General features: G+C 42.0%; 1 protein-coding gene across 43 annotated transcripts in view; it reads left to right on the forward strand.

Annotated features, from left to right (window-relative positions):
• Positions 1-18079, forward strand: part of rims2a (regulating synaptic membrane exocytosis 2a) — a 1173408-nt gene that overhangs the window by 805238 nt on the left and 350091 nt on the right. For 26 of the 43 annotated variants that reach the window (XM_087986315.1, XM_087986320.1, XM_087986346.1 and 23 more), the window contains 3 exons: positions 3752-3820; positions 8187-8258; positions 17683-17757. The exons of 16 other annotated variants lie outside the window; for them this stretch is intronic. In XM_087986315.1, coding sequence (XP_087842441.1) covers positions 3752-3820; positions 8187-8258; positions 17683-17757 — 216 coding nt within the window. The remainder of the gene's footprint in view (positions 1-3751; positions 3821-8186; positions 8259-17682; positions 17758-18079) is intronic. One more of the 43 variants, XM_087986321.1, reaches the window with a different exon arrangement.

Genomic DNA, 18079 nt, shown 5'->3' on the forward strand with positions numbered 1-18079 from the left:
GTAATCCAACCAACATCTTCACATTATTCTTCTACTACTCATTTTGTTCCGACTTCAAAAACACCAATGAATAGACATCATTCATGATAGTGTGGTATGACTCAGCTACTTCACTTTAAATACTCATTGGGAGGTTTGCCTCTTGCTAGAAATAGGAATGACGGTCTGCTTTCTTTATATTCACATCTGAAGAGGTCAGGTTTAAACTTCTGCAACAATATTTTATACACTGATCTCCAAATGGTGAATTTGGCAGCTAAGACTTTCCAAGGTTGACAAAGTTTTATTGTAAATTAATTGTACAGCACAAACATCATTTTTCACCTTTCTTTTCTGAAACCTCTCTCTGCCCAGAAGCCAGTGTCCCACTGGAGAACTACTCAACTCTTAGGTATTGTTCATCAACCAGTTCAGACATGTTATTACACACGTCTGGATCAGTTTGGAATTGAACCCAGGTCCTTTTTCTTACAGGTATGAATAATGCCGTTGTGCCACAAGAACCTTAAACATAAATATTTTTCATCTGTTCAGATATTTTATGATGCGTGTCTGGAGCAGAAGAGTCTTGAACCTGGACCTTCAGACTCAGAGATAGGGATACTCCACTGCACCACAAGGACTCAGCTTTTAAAATACCGAAGTCCAATGAGCATCACTAACTGTTAATGCAGTCAAGAGCTGATCTGTTTGAAGCTTAAAGTGACCTGCATTTCTAGCACCGACAACCGCTACCCTTATCCACCCTGACAGAAATGACACAACAACAGGTTATAGTCCAACAGGTTTATTTGAAAACATTAGCTTTCGGAGCACTGTGAGCACCTGACGGACATGTTGCACTATAATCTGGTGTCATGTGATTTTTGACCTTGTCCAACCCAGTCCAACACTGGCACCTCCACATCATGTCTTTTAGATTAGATTACATTACAGTGTGGAAACAGGCCCTTCGGCCCAACAAGTCCACACCGACCCGCCGAAGCGCAACCCACCCATACCCCTACATTTACCCCTTACCTAACACTACGGACAATTTAGCATGGCCAATTCACCCTGACCTGCACATCTTTGGACAGTGGGAGGAAACCGGAGCACCCGGAGGAAACCCACGCAGACACGGGGAGAACGTGCAAACTCCACACAGTCAGTCGCCTGAGGCGGGAAATGAACCCGGGTCTCTGGCGCTGTGAGGCAGCAGTGCTAACCACTGTGCCACCGTGCCGCCCACAACACATGTCTTATCCACCCTCTTCTTGTTTCCTGTGTTGTACTAATGTGCAGCAGAGTGCTACTTCCCCTTTACATATAGCATCTGCTTCTAATGTACTAATATTTCATCAATACTGCCTGCCTGCTTCCCTGTTAATCAGCTTTGAACAGATTCTTCATCTTTTGCACTCACCATGCAGCTATACCACAGATTTGTGTTCCTGCATCAGGACTTGCTTATTGTGGAGGAATTCCATGCAATTTTTTAGCTTTATGGCCTTTCATCATAACTGGGACAGGTTGAAAATGCAACACGTTTTCAGCAAATACAATGGGAAAAATGACAAAATGGAAGTTTTGTGATAAGGTGGAACAAAAGAGATTAAGTGACAATAGAGTTGGTAGTACGGAGCTAATGAGAATGGGACATGGAAAGAAGCAACTGTTTCATCTAGAGGAGGTGTGAATGGCAGAATGAAGAATAGCTGCCAACCTAAAGACAGAGAAAATTGAGAGTAAAAACAAAGCTTGCCAAGAGAAAGGGATCAAAAATGGAGTCTGAAATGATCATATCCAGTATTGCAGTCAAGGGCTAAAGCTGTAAAATGCTTTATTCAAAACTGGCGGGTTGTTCTTCAACTTGAACTCCATTGAAATAGCCAGTGAGACTGTATGCATTCCTTTACCTCAAAGATGCTGCTTCTTTGCAGATGACTCAATTTAAGTCCATTGTCAGTGTTTGGTGTGAATTCCCAGTAGCCTAAAGAGCCATGACTTCAATTTCAGACTGTCCTACTGTGCAGTGGAGAGTGTGGTACTGGGAAAGCACAGCAGGTCAGGCAGCAAAATCAATGTTTCGGGCAAAAGCCCTTCATCAGGAATGAGGCTGGGAGCCTCGAGGTGGAGAGATAAATGAGAGGGATGCGGGCCTGAGGGAAGGTAACTGAGTATGATAGGTGGATGGAGGTGGGGCTAAAGGTGATAGGTCGGAGGGGAGGGGAGCAGATAAGTGGGAAGGAAGATGGACAGGTAGGACAGTTCATGAGGGAGGTGCTGAGCTGGAAGGTTGGGGTAAGGTGAGGGTAGGGGAAATGAGGAAATTGGTGAAATCCACATTGATGCCATGGGGTTGAAAGGTCCCGAGGTGGAAGATTAGGCTTTCTTAGTACAGGCATTGGGTGGTTAGGGAGTTCCGATAGAGAAGGCCCAGGACCTGCATGTTCTTGGCTGAATGGGAGGAGGAGTTGAAGTGTTCGGCCACGGGGCAGTGGGCTTGGTTGGTGCGGGTGTCCTGGAGATGTTCTCTGAAGCACTCTGCGAGCAGGCGTCCTGTCTCCCCAATGTAGAGGAGATTGCATAGGGAGCAGCGGATGCAGTAAATGACATGTGGAAGTGCAGGTGAAACTTTGATGAATGTGCAAGGCTCCATTGGGGACTTGGATGGAGATGGGGGAGGTGTGGGTGCAGTTTTGCAATTCTTGCGGTGGCGGGAATGGTGCCGGGAGGTGGGAGGTGGGTTGTTGGTGGGGGGCAGAGTGTGGACCTGACAAGGCAGTCGCGGAGGGAATGGTCTTTACAGAAAGTGGATAGGGGTGGGGAGGGAAATATATCTCTGGTGGTGAGGTCTGTTTGTAGGTGGTGGAAATGGCGGAGGATGATGCAATGTATCGGAGGTTGGTGGGGTGGAAGGTGATGACCAGGGAGGTTCTGTCCTTGTTGCGGTTGGAGGGGTGGGGTACGAGGGCGGCAAGTGGATGAGATGCGCTGGTGGGCATCATTAACCATTTGGGAGGGAAAATTGATGACCTACTATGCAGGCATCAGTTGTCAGCCGGTAATGGTGGTGGCTGATTCTCGGTCCCAGCACTACTCTCTTTCTGTCTCTTTCAGCATTCCCTCTCAGTGAATGCTTTTATTTATTAAAGGGTTTAACACTATCTTTTGACAATTTTTTGTATTTCCATTTCATGATCAAAACTTTTCTAAGGCGATGATTGTATTGATGTTTTGAGGCCTTGCTAAAGTATGGCCAATTAACCAAGCTTCAGTACAATTGGGAAACATCTGTTTAATAGGCTTTGAGCATAATGTCAGACCTAATAATCTAAACCAGTACATTGGATATTTTGGTGATCTCTTAATAAATATCAGATTTTGGAATAAATGTCCTCCAAGATATGGGAAGTGAGGGACATTTTCTGATACTTCACCCTGAATCAGATTGAAAACATGACCATGTATAAAAGCTTACATTCTTAACAGGTTGAATATCCATCATATTTCATAAACCTTTCTGTGGAAGAAAACATGTGTGATGGTAGATATTTTGTAGTATTTGTCAATAACCTCATTATGTAAATATGTTTATGAATGTAGTCTGCTTATGTACTATATTTGTATATCGGCAAAAGAAAGTGTTAAAGACTTCCAAGTTTTGATCATCTAATGCTTATATTATGTTTGCAACGTATAGTTTATCTTTGTGTGCCTGTTTTAAATGCATTGCCACTTGTTTTTTGTTTCTGTACTTCTTCATCAGGAGGATTAGGCAACAGAGGAGAGTACCCAGTGTTTGCTTTGATGGTGGCACTGCCCATCATCCAGACAGGTACATTACAGTTTAAGCTGCATATGTTTAAAGAGAATGTCTTACTTGCCTCATGGCTGGGTAGCTAAGACTGTTATAACTGTAACTACTTCATACACAGTCTGTAATAGCAACAACACAGTGATACTTATAATTGATGTTTTAAAAATTAAATGGTTTGTAAAATGGTTTGTAATGAACAGTACAATATCATGAAGTTTTTATTCTTAATTGATTCTTGCAAGATTTGGTGCATAGTTGATACCTTAAATATTGTGAATGAAATTTTAAGGGTTTTGCCTGATCTAGAAATACACACACATATTCCCAATCGTTATACAACATTGTAACCTAACATGAACTCCATTGGTGATAGTGAAGTGCTGTTAACCAGAGCTGAACTTGGAGCTGACTCTGGTCTGGGCAGCAAAGGGACACAGGGATGGTATTTTGCTTACAGTGACCAATTAAGCTGTTGCTGTTGGAGTTTCCATCTAGTTAAGGGTTAACACAATAACTACCAGATCAATGAAAGGGCTTCAGTAGAGTCATTGTGAGCATTAGCCCTTGCTTTAGCTGTAGTTGCAGCTCCAGGGGGAAAGTGTTTCAAAAAGAAGTGAGAGAGCTTGGTTGGGGAGACACGCTATGTTTTGGTAGCTAAGCCCAGATAAATGTGTGGATGTTAGGGAGATCATGCAGCACCAATAGCACTGATGTGGCCTAGGTGGCCATTGCTCTTGGAAAGCCCTTTGGTGAACCATGGAGTGTCCATTTCTGTTAGCAAACCACATTAATGTCACTGAGCGACTACCAAGGTTTACCTGGCTAGTTAACTCTAATCATAGAATGTTCACCAGTTTGATCCTGGTTGTGGAGGGATTTTCTTAAGGGAAAGCTAATGAAAGTAAAGAGCTAAAACTATGCAAGGTAGTAGTCAGATTACAGATTGAATACAGTACTGTGAACAGTTTTGGTCCCTTATCTAAGAAGAGATATGCTGGCATTGGAGGTGGCCCAGGAAAGGTTTGCTAGGATTTTCGTATTAGAAGAGGTTTAGTAGTTTATGGCAGTAAAATGAGAAATGAGATTAATCCTCATTAAAACAAAGAAGATTCTCAGGGGAGGTGACAGGGTAAGCACATAAAGGTTGATTTCTCCATATGTGACATTGTTGGACCACAGGACTTAATCTAAGAGTAAAAGGTCAACTATTTAAGACAGAGGTGAGGAGGAATTTCTTTCGTCAAAAGATAGAGAATCTGTGGAATTCTTTACCTCGGAGGGCTGTAGAGTCTGTGTCACTAAGTATATTCAAGGCTGAGATAAATAGATTTTTAATCAGAAAGGAAATCAAGGATTGGAGGGATAAGACAGGAAGGTGAAGTTGAGGATTATTAATTCTGCAATGATCTCATTAAATAGTAGAGCAGACGTGATGGCCTAATGACCTGTCTCTGCTCCTACATCTCATCTTCTCTTGTCAGGTGGATCCTCCTGACTTGAGAGAAATGCCCTCAGAGATGGGGATAGCTATAAACTGCCCACGTAAGTGATTTAAACAGCTGACCAAAAAGAGGCCAAGCCACTAAGATTCTCACCACTGGCAGCATAGTATGTTACAGATAAAGACATCAGACTCTACTATCAAAACCCTCCCTACCCTTTAATATGTTACTAGCCCACTCCCAATCTGTTGCCAAAGGGCTGAGACAACTCTGCCAATAGCAACTGAAGAATTCTTCACACTTATGAGTATCACAAAAATCTAAAGTTGTGCAGGATTTCATCTTTATGAGGTAAGAACCATCTGATAACAGCAAGATAATGTCAGCACTTCTAAAAATTGGGAGTTTATTAAATAAGTTCTGAATGATTGGGAAAACGCAGACAATTTACCAAGATTTATTTTCTTCTGTGTTTATTTAAGTGATGAGCTTGAAAATTGTTGGCCATTTTGTACATCCTGACGAGATAGCAAACAAAATTAAATTAGTACCTTGATATGTGACATTGCGTACTATGTTTAGGCAATATAGGCTGTTGAAGTTTTACAATTGTAAGGGAGAGGTGAATACATGATCCTCCTATAAGCAGAGGTAGATGACTACAATGAAGGTTTATCTTAATTAGTGACAACTGATCGAACTAAGCTTTCATGCCTGTTGAGTTTTGATAAAGTTGAGAGTTCTTTTTCAACTGTATGATAAACCTTTAGATTCATTCTGATCATCATCATTTATTAAGCATTTGATGAAGTCACACAGTGTGTCCTTTCAGACATCCCAACCACTTTATCTGTTCAAGGATTAGGATCCACTGATCATAGATAATTCAAGTGCACTGGAGCAGTGAAGACCCTAAGCTAACATGGGTAACCAAAAATTCTCATATAATTGTTTCAATTCCTTTAACTACTAAGCTCAAGATCATAGGTTAGGTAACAGCACTCTCATGTAGGATGAAGAGGGAGGAATAGAGCTGTCAATCTGACATTTCCTTCTCCAAAGAACGGACAGACACATGCATCAGTATCTGCGATACTTTGCCTCCACAGACCAAGTGCTGGAAAGCCTGCTGCAAATGCTGTAAGAGCAACATTTTCTTCAATTTATTGCCCTTCACAGTTCAGCTCCTCAACAAACAGCAATTGATTCTTCAGTCGATCAGTTGCCATCAGGATTTTGCAGGACACATGGTGATGCTGGTAATTTCAGTGGGCCCTTTTTAGACTGACATATTCTACTGGCTGTACATTAGATGAAGCACGTCAAATTTCCAGAGAAGAATGACAACCCAGTGATGAATGCCACCCCTCCAGATTTGGCATTGCCATGGAGGTGGGCTGAACCAGGCAGAAGATTGCCTTACTGCTTCCTGTTTGAAGTGCAAGTGAATTCTACTCTGAATGCTCCTTCTCCCAGACTGCATTTAGTCAACACTGAAAATGATATGGGACTGAAACTTATGAGGAGGGAAATCATTGTTGGATGGCTATGCTACTCCTTGGTGCTTCCTCAATCCCAGAGGCCTGTATGTCTGCTCTGAGCTTCTGATTCAGGACTTTTGACAAGCAGAGAGTGTACTTTATCTGTGAGTCTAACAGAAGAAAGTGAGGACTGCAAATGCTGGAGATCAGAGTCGAAAGTGTGGTGCTGGAAAAGCACAGCAAGTCAGGCAGCATCTAAGGAGCAGGATGGGCATAAGCCCTTCATCAGCTCTTCCATATTGTTGAGTCACAGGGAGATTGGATTAGTTACCCAGTGGTTGGAGCATGAATGAAACTAGTGGTTTGTCACTGAATTTTATCTGAGCTGTGAGTCTAAAAGCACAGCACCGGATCAGCAATTGAGGCCAAGCCACGTCCCACATTTGGGGGTGGCATGGTGATTCAGTGGTTAGCACTGCTGCCTCACAGCACCAGGGACCCAGGTTTGATTTCACTCTTGGGTGACTATCTATGTGGAGTTTGCACATTCTCCCCTTGTGTGTGTGGGTTTCCGTTGGGTGCTGCATTTTCCTCCCACAATCCAAAGATGGACAGGTTAGGTGGATTATTCATGCTAAATTGCCCGTAGTTTCCAGGGATGTGTAGGCTAGGTAGATTAGCCATGATGAATGCAAGGCACAGGTGAGGGGGTGGGTCTTGATGGGATGCTGTTTTGAGGGTGGCTGTGGACTCAATGAGCTGAATAGCCTGCTTCCATACTGTTGGGATTCTATGATTCTAGGTTCTCTACTTTACAAGCTACAATGAACAGGTAAGTAGATCCAGCTCAGCACTGTTCCCTTGACTTGTCCTACCTGCCTATCTTCTTTTCCACCTATCCATTCCACCCTCCCCCCCCTCCCGACCTATCACCTTCATCCCCTTCCCCACTCACCTATTGTACTCTATGCTACTTTCTCCCCACCGCCACCCTCCTCTCACTTATCTCTCCACCCTTCAGGCTCTCTGCCTGTATTCCTGATGAAGGGCTCTTGGCTGAAACGTCGATTTTACTGCTCCTCGGATGCTGCCTGAACTGCTGTGCTCTTCTAGCACCACTAATCCAGAATCTGGTTTCCAGCATCTGCAGTCATTGTTTTTACCCAGGGGCTAGAGTAGCCAGTTTCAGTGATTGGTTGTAATGGCAGGCAACTTGGTGAGGGAATAGAGTGGTATGTGTATTGGTAAGGGATAGGATGAAAGATGGATAGGTGAGGAGGTAGGGTGTACCTGCAGGGAGCCACGGGAAGATTGGATTGGTTACCCAGTGATTGGAGCACAAATGAAACTAATGGTTTGTCACTGTGCTATCGAATTTTATCTGTGTTGTCAAATGTTGCTCTGAAGGAATGATGTGGTGTGTTTCTAACATTCAGTTTGTTTTACTGTGCTTTTTGAAAGATGGTACAATGGTGGAAGTCACAGTGCATGGTCTAATCATTCTATAGTCAATGGAACATCAGAGCACTATAGGTAAGATAAGTAATGTACTGTAACCCTATAGAGTCTGTCCTTAGCATGATAGACTCCCATCCAATCCTCTGGCAAATTGGATGATTAATGTAGTATGAGGGAATGTTGCAGTAAAGTGTTCTTAGAATCACTTCTAGAGCTTGTGGATTCCTTTCATTTATGTAACTTATACAAAGGGGAGGGTGAGAACAGCTTTTCTGGGAGTCTTGGCCTAAAGGTTGAAAGAGCAGAACTATAGAAACACATATATAAATCATCCTTACACATTGGTGACCGCTCTTTCTGCAAACCTTGCAAGAATGTAAACTGCGTACCCTTGAGAACATGATTGTATTAGCATTTTGGATCTATTAAATGTAATATTCCCATCATTTTACCATTTTGCAGTGAGATTGTGAAACTTTTTGATATGGAGGGTGTACAATGTTTACCATGGTTCATGATATTGATTGTCACCATGCTTTCATTATACAAGAAGTCTTCCCAACTTGAGAGAATAGAAGAATTAACTTATGATGCATTATTTACACTTAACAGTACTTTATCCTATTTCTGTTACCTAACTGACCAAGAATGCTGCAGTCTACTGTTGACCTGGGCTTGCTAACATGTTGAATCTCCTCAGGATGTACCTGTGGGCTGGCTTGGTCTAAGCTAAACAAATGTCCTAAGGTCATCAAGTCAGTTGAAAGCACTCAGCCATGTTTTTTTTTCCAAAGTTGTTGTTATATTGGTCACCTCAGCTCTCCTGCAAAGAATTTCTGAGGGTGTTTCATTAACCTTCCTCCTGGACACTGAATATTTGATACCACTCCTTTTAACTTCCTTCAACATTTTGGACCATATTTCTCTTACCAAGGTGATTGGCTCAAACCAACAGATTGTCAAATTCAGCAGAGTTTCCTTGATTTAAAGGAACATGTGACATGTAATTTTAGCTCCAGAGAAATGGGACAATGGCTAGATTGATCCTGGAAGACTGACCCCTGAGATAGATTAGAGATAGCAACCTGGCCAATGAGCAAACCCCAATGGGCTGGTTAGAATGTCTAATTTTTCAAGATATTTGTCCCAGTAACTGTAGGAGATGTTAGGCCATCTACTTGGCATACCAGTTATAACCACCCCCCCCCCCCCAACCTTTGATTCTCCATAATTCATCATGCTCCGAATGACCCGGACTCCTAGCTTCCAATTCCAGTTCAAGTACCCTTGGCACTTCCATAGTCACACACTTAGTATCCATTATGGGAAGACCTCAGGGGAATGAACCAAGTAGACTTGAAACTCAGGCAGGCATTCTTAATTTCTTCAGATGTAAGAAGAATCCTTGTGAAAAGTCAACAATTAACCACTTTTTTTAAAAATTAATGCAATGTGGGCATCACGAGCGAGGACAGAAGTTATTGCGTATGGCTAATTGCCCTCCTGATTTCTTTGCGGTGGTGGTCATAGAGTCATAGAGATGTACAGCATGGAAACAGACCCTTCGGTCCAATCCGTCCATGTTGACCAGATATCCCAACCCAATCTAATCCCACCTGCCAGCACTCGGCCCATATCCCTCCAAACCTTTCCTATTCATATACCTATCCAAATGCCTCTTAATGTTGCAATTGCACCAGCCTCCACCACTTCCTCAGGCAGCTCATTCCATACCCGTATCACCCTCCGTGTGCAAAAGTTGCCCCTTTGGTCTCTTTTATATCTTTCCCCTCTCACCCTAAACCTACGCTCTCTAGTTCTGGACTCACCGACCCTAGGGATAAGACTTTGCCTATTTACCCTATCTATGCCCCTCATAATTTTGTAAATCTCTATAAGGTCACCCCTCAGCCTCCTACGCTACAGGGAAAACAGCCCCAGTCTCTTCAGCCTCTCCCTATAGCTCAAATCCTCCAACCCTGGCAACATTCTTGTAAATCTATTTTGAACTCTTTCAAGTTTCACAACATCTTTCCGATAGGAAGGAGACCAGAGTTGCACGCAATATTCCAACAGTGGCCGAACCAATGTCCTGTCCAGCCACAACATGACCTCCCAACTCTTGATGTCAAGCTGACAGGTCTCTGGTTTCTTGGGTTATCCTTTCTCTTTTTCTTAAACAACGGTATCACATTGGCAATCCTCCAGTCCCCTGGGATAAATCCTTTAGAGAGGCCTAAAAGATTTTTGTTAACAGCTCCATAATTTGCTCCCTTAACCCTGTCAGCACTCTAAGATGCATTTGATCTGATTGTAACCGAGTCTGTGAATGGAAATGGATAAGTTAAGCAAGTGTGCAAAAACTTAGCAGATGGAATGTGACATTACGAAATGTGAGGCCACATATTTTGGCAGGAAGAATAGAGGAGCGAATATTACTTAAATAACGAAAGATTCCGGAAACTCTTGCACAGCAGGATTTAGCGTTCTTGTGCATATGTGAAAAAAAGCATTGAATTTCAGTGGAATATTGGTCCTTATTTCAATAAGCATGGAGTATAAAAAATGGAGAGGTCTTACTAAACTAATGTAACACTGTACTCAAACCACAGCTGGAATACCATGAATAGTTTTGGTCCCATTATCTCAGGAATAATATACTAACATTGGAGGCAGTTAGAGAAAGTTGGAGAAAGTTCACTCAGTTGATCATGGCTATGGAGGTAATTTCTTATCAGGAGAGGTTGAATTGTTTGGACCTGTACTTATTGGAATTTAGAAGAATGAGAGGTGACCTTATTGAAATGTACAAGATTTTGAGAGGGTGGCAGGATGGATGCAGAAAGGGGTCATATATTTATGGCAGAAATGAGGAGGAATTTCTTCTCTGAAATTACTGAATCTATGAATTACTTTACCACAGAAAACTGTTGGGGCTTGGTCATTAAGTATGACTAAGATAAGCAGATTTTTAATACTAAGATAATAAAGAGTTGTGGGGAAAAGACAGTAAAAAGGAATTGAAGATTATCAGAATGGTTCAGCAGACTCAGAGGGCTGAATGGTCTATTTGTGCTCCTGTGTCTTATGGTCTTACAATTGTCCACATCTCGTTCTACCTTGCCATCACTGCCTCTGTCATCTCTCATTATTTTTGCAATGGCAGTGTTTTAACATGTTGATATGGCATAATCATTTTCTTCTTGTGATGATTTTTTTTATTGTCATGTGTGCTTGAATGAATGCAGTGAAAAGCTTGTAATGTCACCTCTCGGCGCCATCCTAGGTACAGGGTACCTAGTTGCAGATATTTTAAGTGTTGTTATAGAATTGAAATAGTAGAAAAAACAACTAGCATGGAAAAACAGATCTTAAAAAATCCAGAATGATCATATAAAGTGTCTTAAAAGTATTTAAATTATAGCCCTCTTCCACTGTGTGTCTGCCCACCGGGCTTCAGAACACAAGGCCTCACTGCCTCCATGTGCTGGTCTCTATCCTGGATCACCTGTTGGGCTCATTCCCCTCCCCCACCCCACCAAGCGGGCCCATGTTCATTCTGTTCCCGATCTGAGCTCTGACCCGCAACTGCTCTGCTGCAGCTCCAGCCGTGACACGCTCCAGGCACTCGGTCTGCACTAATTCTCTAAATTACCTTGAATGAACCACTGAATCTCATTTTCAGACTTTTGCCTTGTAAAGGTAATAATAGTAAATCTTAGCATATTTTGGCTCAGTTACAATTTCAGTGCGCTTTATAAAGGGATTTTCTCTCCAGTAAGTTGTGAGTTTTCTCACACCTATCATCCCAAACTCGCCTCATTAACTAAGCGCCCTGTCCCCATGGCTGCTTTCTTGTACTAGTTGGATTCTCATCCTTGCCATAGCTGGGGGCACTTGCCACTGGCTGCAAATCCTGAAATAGACTGATACATCGCAACACCCAAACATTCACTTGCATTCCAAAGCAGCTCTACATGGCTGCACACATTTTGGTGGATACAATGACAAAAGTTCGGAGATCAATGCCCTGCTTTGTGGATAGGACCTCAGGATCCTGGTGAATGGATGTCCAATTTTTCCCATGATCAGCAAGGATACCACACCATAACATTCTGCCCAGGTTACCATCCAGGTCAATGCAGTCTCCACAGTTTGGAGGAACAATGAGCAGTGTATGAAAAATATCAATGACATTTTCTGCTTTGACAGGGTAAGTGCCTTCATCTTCCCAAGCTAACTCATACTTAGGGTATTTCAGCTACTGTACCAACCACCCACCAAGACTCATGCTGTACTACTATCGTATTTGCATGCAGAGACATTCCTTGGTCGCTATTCCCCATATCAATACCCCACACCATTAATCATTCCTAGCCTCTGCACAACCTGCTAATTCCTTCGGGACAGTTCACTGCCTTTTTTCTGACCTGTACTAACATTGATAGCTGTGCCATCTCACTCAATCCTTCCCTTTGTTTCATTTCAGGCAAAAATGACCCACAATAGGGCTGTAAGGGGCCAGGTAGATTATAAAATGCTGTACATTCAGCTCTTCACACTTGTGAGGAATGGATCTTGGCCCTTGCCAGAGAGGACCAGGGCCATTCCTGAAGAAGGGCTTATGCCCGAAACGTCGATTCTCCTGTTCCCTGGATGCTGCCTGACCTGCTGCGCTTTTCCAGCAACACATTTCCAGCTCTGATCTCCAGCATCTGCAGACCTCACTTTCGCATCCAAGTCTTGTCAACTAAATAAGAATCATTGTTGTGCAACTCTCAAATTAACCCTGTGGTCAATATATTTTTCACTTACTTCAACTTTTACAAATTGGTCACAGCACTTTCTTTTGTGTCTTGCAGCTACCAGCTCCATGACCACATTGGCCAGCTTCAAGGGGCAGCTCCACAAATGATGCTTATTATCTCATCCAAGAGTTCTAACAGATTTGTCAGGCATGACCTCTGCTTGGGTCAGAGAATGAGTCAGCCATTCTGATACATTCCTATTTTACCATGCAGTTCCAGGTCCTCTGTGAACTCATCCTCAGTAATGAACCATAAAGTCTTACAAACAACCAAGTTCAGGCTTACCAGCCTATAGTTTCCTGTCTTCTGCCTCCCTCCCTATTTAAACAAGGTGTGTAGCATTAGCCATTTTCCAGTCTTCTGGCACCCACCCTGACTTCAGATCACTACCAATGCCTCCACAATCTCCTCTGCTATCTCCTTCAGAACTTTGATCAGGGTGATTTATCCTATAGCTTCCTCAGCACTTTCTCCTTATTGATGGCCACTACACTCACCTTTTCCCCCGACTCTCTTGAAGTTCTGGCATCCTTCGCCAGTGTCTCACTGAAAACTAATTCAAAGTACCTATTCACTTCTTCAGCCATTTCTTTGTTCCCCATTATTACTTTTCCAGCCCCATTTTCCAATGGTTTAATTTCCAATCTGGCCTCTCTCTTAGCATTTAGGTATCTAAAAAAAGTCTTGCAATCTTCTTTTGTATTCCTTACTCTCACTTCTCTCTCATCTTCTGCTCACTTCTTGCTTTTTAGTTTTTTTTTTAAAAGGCTTCCCAATCCTGTGGCTTCCAACTCGACTTCACCACATTGTATGCTTTTTTTTTGCTTTTATGCTGTCCCTGATTTCTCTTGTCAGCCATGGCTGCTGCACGTACCCTGCCCTCCTTCTTTATCTCAGCATTCTGCATCCACTCCCCACCATTTTGGATGCTCAGCCCCTTTCCTACAGCAAGATGCCCAAACAAACCAATCCCGCTTAATGGACAGAAATACGTACTGATCGTGGCCCACCTCCCTGAGCAATTTATCTGTACAGCATGAAATAATGAGTGAGCGGACTCCTCAATGATAACTGTACAATTCTCCAGTTGTGTTCCTATGACTCCTCAGTCTGTTTGTAGTGCACCCACAGGGCTGACCATGGCCCACTCTCTGGACTGAACCGATGTGAACTCCTGAATGATGACCATACCCAAGCCCCTGGACTAATATCGAAGGTAGCCCTTCACTTACTGTTCTGTGACCCCTGACTGACAAGTTCCACCACGGGCATCTGTGAGGAACACTCCCTCAACACACTGAGACATTGCCATTTATTGGAAGCAGATATAGTGTTCATGTTGTTTACACAACTGGTGCAGGTGAGATTGATGTGATACACTGCTGTACAGCAACATGTCTAACCCCTTGATTATTGACTGAAGACAACTATGTCAAGATGCTTGGCTTCATTTCAACAATAAACAGCAAAGCAGTACTGCAGTATTATGAGCCTTTAAGCTCTGGGTGAGGGATTAAAGTGCAAAAGAAGGGCAAGGCGCGGTAGTGCTGTGAGCATCTAGGTCAGCACTAAAAGATCAAGTGAGCACCATGAAATATAGCCTGGTGTACTTAGAACATAGAATAATATAGTGCAGAACAGGCCCTTTGGCTCTCGAGGTTTCGCCGATCTGTGAACTATTCTCAGCTTGTCCCCCTACACTATCCCATCACAATCCAAGGATTGTTTAAATCTCCCTAATGTGGCTGAGTTAACTAGCCTGTGAATTGTGTGCCTGACCATGAGCATGAAGTGTCCTTGAAGTAGCTTTTCATTGATGAACACTGGCACACTCCAAAGAGGCAGCATTGAAGAGCAGCAGAATTTTGTAGTTGTGTCAGAGACCTGCCATGATGGCACAGAGACAAAAAAAACTGTAGATGCTGGAATCCAAAGCAGAATAGCAGGAGGCTGGAAGAGCACAGCTAGCCAGGCAACATCAGGAGGTGGAGATGTCTGATGTTTTAGCTCTTCCAGCTTTCTGGTTGTCTATGATGGCACTGAGAGGTTGGCATGTGTAGGATGGAAGTGTTTTTCAATGTGGAGTACATGCAGGCACTTTGCTGGACCATCCCCTGAGATATTGTTGCCACATTATAAGATAGTAGTCTTGAGGATCAAGTGGTGAGCTGATGGTAACCAGGTAGCCATTCGTATTTCCAAGTCAAGCATTTACAGCATCTGGTTTCACTGCAATGGGGGGTAGGTATGGAGGCTGCATATTAATGAGATAGGATAATCAGTTAATTAGCTTAACAACAAATAATAATCCCACTTCAAAGGCATCTCGCTGCTCCCTAACAAGAATCTCATCTCGACATCTGGAACTTTCTTGGTCAATTTTAATGGATGTCTCACTTCCATAGATTAATTTGAATGGACGAAAGCCCTTTGTAGGAAAATCTCTAGTAGCAAATACCCCGTAATGGAAAATCTAAACCTTTGTCCTAGAGTTAACATTTCAAGTCGAGGAAGTTGTGGGCAACGGTCATCCTGGGCTTGAAACATTAACTCTGTTTCTGTCCACAGATGCTACCAGATCTGCAGAGTTTCTCTCGCACTTTGCTTTTACTTCAGATTTCCAGCATGTGGTATTTTGCTTTTATTTAAATAGGTTATTAAAGTGTTCAAATGAAATTATTTCCCTGAAAGCCTCATATCTGGTCTTAATTCCTGAAGCTTTGTCCAGCGGGCAAAATGATGTTGCTTTACCCTTTAAAATACAGTGTAGATCTGTCCCAGTTTGTTTCTTTAAGGAACCTTTCCTTCTATGCTTCAGGAGCTAACTCTTATGCACCAAGAATACTATTTTATTTACTACATCATAATCCTGACTTCTGACCTTAGAGAAGTAAGAATCCCAAATTTGAGTTATCTGGTTATTTTAAATAATAGCTGGAAATGTGTTGCTGGAAAAGCACAGCAGGTCAGGCAGCATCCAGGGAACAGGAGAATCGACGTTTCGGGCATAAGCCCTTCTTCAGGAGGAGCCCGAAACGTCGATTCTCCTGTTCCTTGGATGCTGCCTGACCTGCTGCGCTTTTCCAGCAACACATTTCCAGCTCTAATCTCCAGCATCTGCAGACCTCACTTTCTCCTATTTTAAATAATACTTTTACAAAGAAAAATTTTGGGCACTGGGTCAGAACAGAATATTCAGCTACTCTATTATGGATTCTCCTGATTCTCGCATCATTTTCAAGGTCTGTTAACTTGGGTAGTTGTTTAGTCTCATAGAATACAGTACTGCTTTTTTTTGTTTCTTACTGAATCTGCCTAAAATAATTAATTACAGCACAGATCCTAATTTTATTGCCAATGTAAGAAATATCTGAACTAATTTTGTTGAAGCTTATATCAATTTGATTAGATTTTTTTGTTTACTTTTCCCTTCTATAAAAGCTTGCAGTAGCAGAATTGCACATGCACTGATCACTGTGGAATCCATTATTGATCTGATCAGTCTTCAGACCTACTTGTCACACAAAGACAATAAGAACAGTATTAGAGCTAGCTATGAGCCCCATATGTGTGACCAAACTCATATCATTGACTCTGGACTCACTCATGAAAAATGCCCACTTAAAAGAGGTAGTGGAGGAAGCCTCATACGTTTGTGGAAGCTCAACCCTCTTAACGTATTCAGGAGATAATTGGAATAGGAAGGAAGAGAGAGAAATACGCATCTTCTATTTTTGCAAGTATTTCACATATTTGTCAACTGAGCATTTACTAATAATTCAGCCTGTTGGTAAGGAGAGCATATCAAAGAGTTGCTGCAATCCCTTTGAGAAACCTGGTCACTAACCATAGTCATATGTTATTTTGCGAGGAAAAACAAATAATATTACTAATTACCCAAATTGTAATGAAGGAAAATTCCACCTTGCAGTCCTTTTGAAAGAATTACTCAGGCAGCATTGTATGTGTGTCAACTGCCTGCGGAGCTGAAGTAAAATTAGTTTTTCAGATGGTCATCCTATACAGAAATGTCACACTAAACAATGGTGTAATTTGTTCTTGCTTGGCAACAAAGCTTGAGTGTTGAGTTAGGTTAATTATGTGAATAAAATTCCATTTATCATTGGCAATGCAAATTTTAATCTTAGCTCTTTAAAAAAAATGAATTCTCCCCTTCTGTTGTGCCAAGCAGTAACTCGCAATCAGTAGGTCTAAGATAAATTGCTTCCAGGGCTAAGCAGCATTAGTTTTCATATCCTTCCAAGAGATGGAAGGATTGGCTTGCCTTCTTGATTTTACTCCCTCTCTTTAAAATTCTTCTCTTTGCCATTGTCAAAACAGCCAAGATGGCAATAGTGACATATCATTCCCATAAAATGTTGTCCTGTTGCAACATTCCTTAATGAGACGCCTGAAAGTCTAGTTAAATGGAACATAACATAATTGAATAAGTGTCAGATAATCTTTCTATATTCTGAGAAACTGTATTTCAATTTAAAATAAGGTATTTACTTTTTACAAAAAATTATGATTTTAGCCACTCAATTAATTCATTCATGAAGGTTACCAATATGTTAAAAGAATCCTTTTTATCATATCATATGTAAAGAAAATTAAAGCCCAGTTTGCTCCTTAAGTTCGTATTCGTGTTGTGCTAACAGTGTGTCTTATTTTATCTACTGACTAAACAGCCAGGTTTCTTTAGCAAACAGAAGAGCAGCTTGCCCAAGGATAGAAATCCAGCAACCATCCACTGATACTGACAGGTACCTTAGATCAAATTAACCAGTTCCATATCAGCACCTTAATGTAGTTAGATAACTGAAAGTTCCATCTGTGTTGCTGTATGCTGGACATGTTGAGTTTCCTAAAGTTTCAAAACTGTTCCCTCTATGCCTCAGGAGCTAACTCTCATGTATCAAATCCTTTAATTTACTGCATCACAATCCATACTATCTTCTGATAATAATGCATAAATCTCATGAGCTCTACCTGTCAACCTACTCTGCATAGTCAGTGTCCTATTGACATATAAATGAGAAAATTGAATTGACACACTAACCTAATTAATTGCAAATGCGCTTTGGT

The sequence above is a fragment of the Chiloscyllium plagiosum genome, unplaced genomic scaffold, assembly GCF_037043375.1.
Source record: "Chiloscyllium plagiosum isolate Xiang-an unplaced genomic scaffold, Cpla_swu_hap1 HiC_scaffold_4, whole genome shotgun sequence".
NCBI lineage: Eukaryota > Metazoa > Chordata > Chondrichthyes > Orectolobiformes > Hemiscylliidae > Chiloscyllium > Chiloscyllium plagiosum.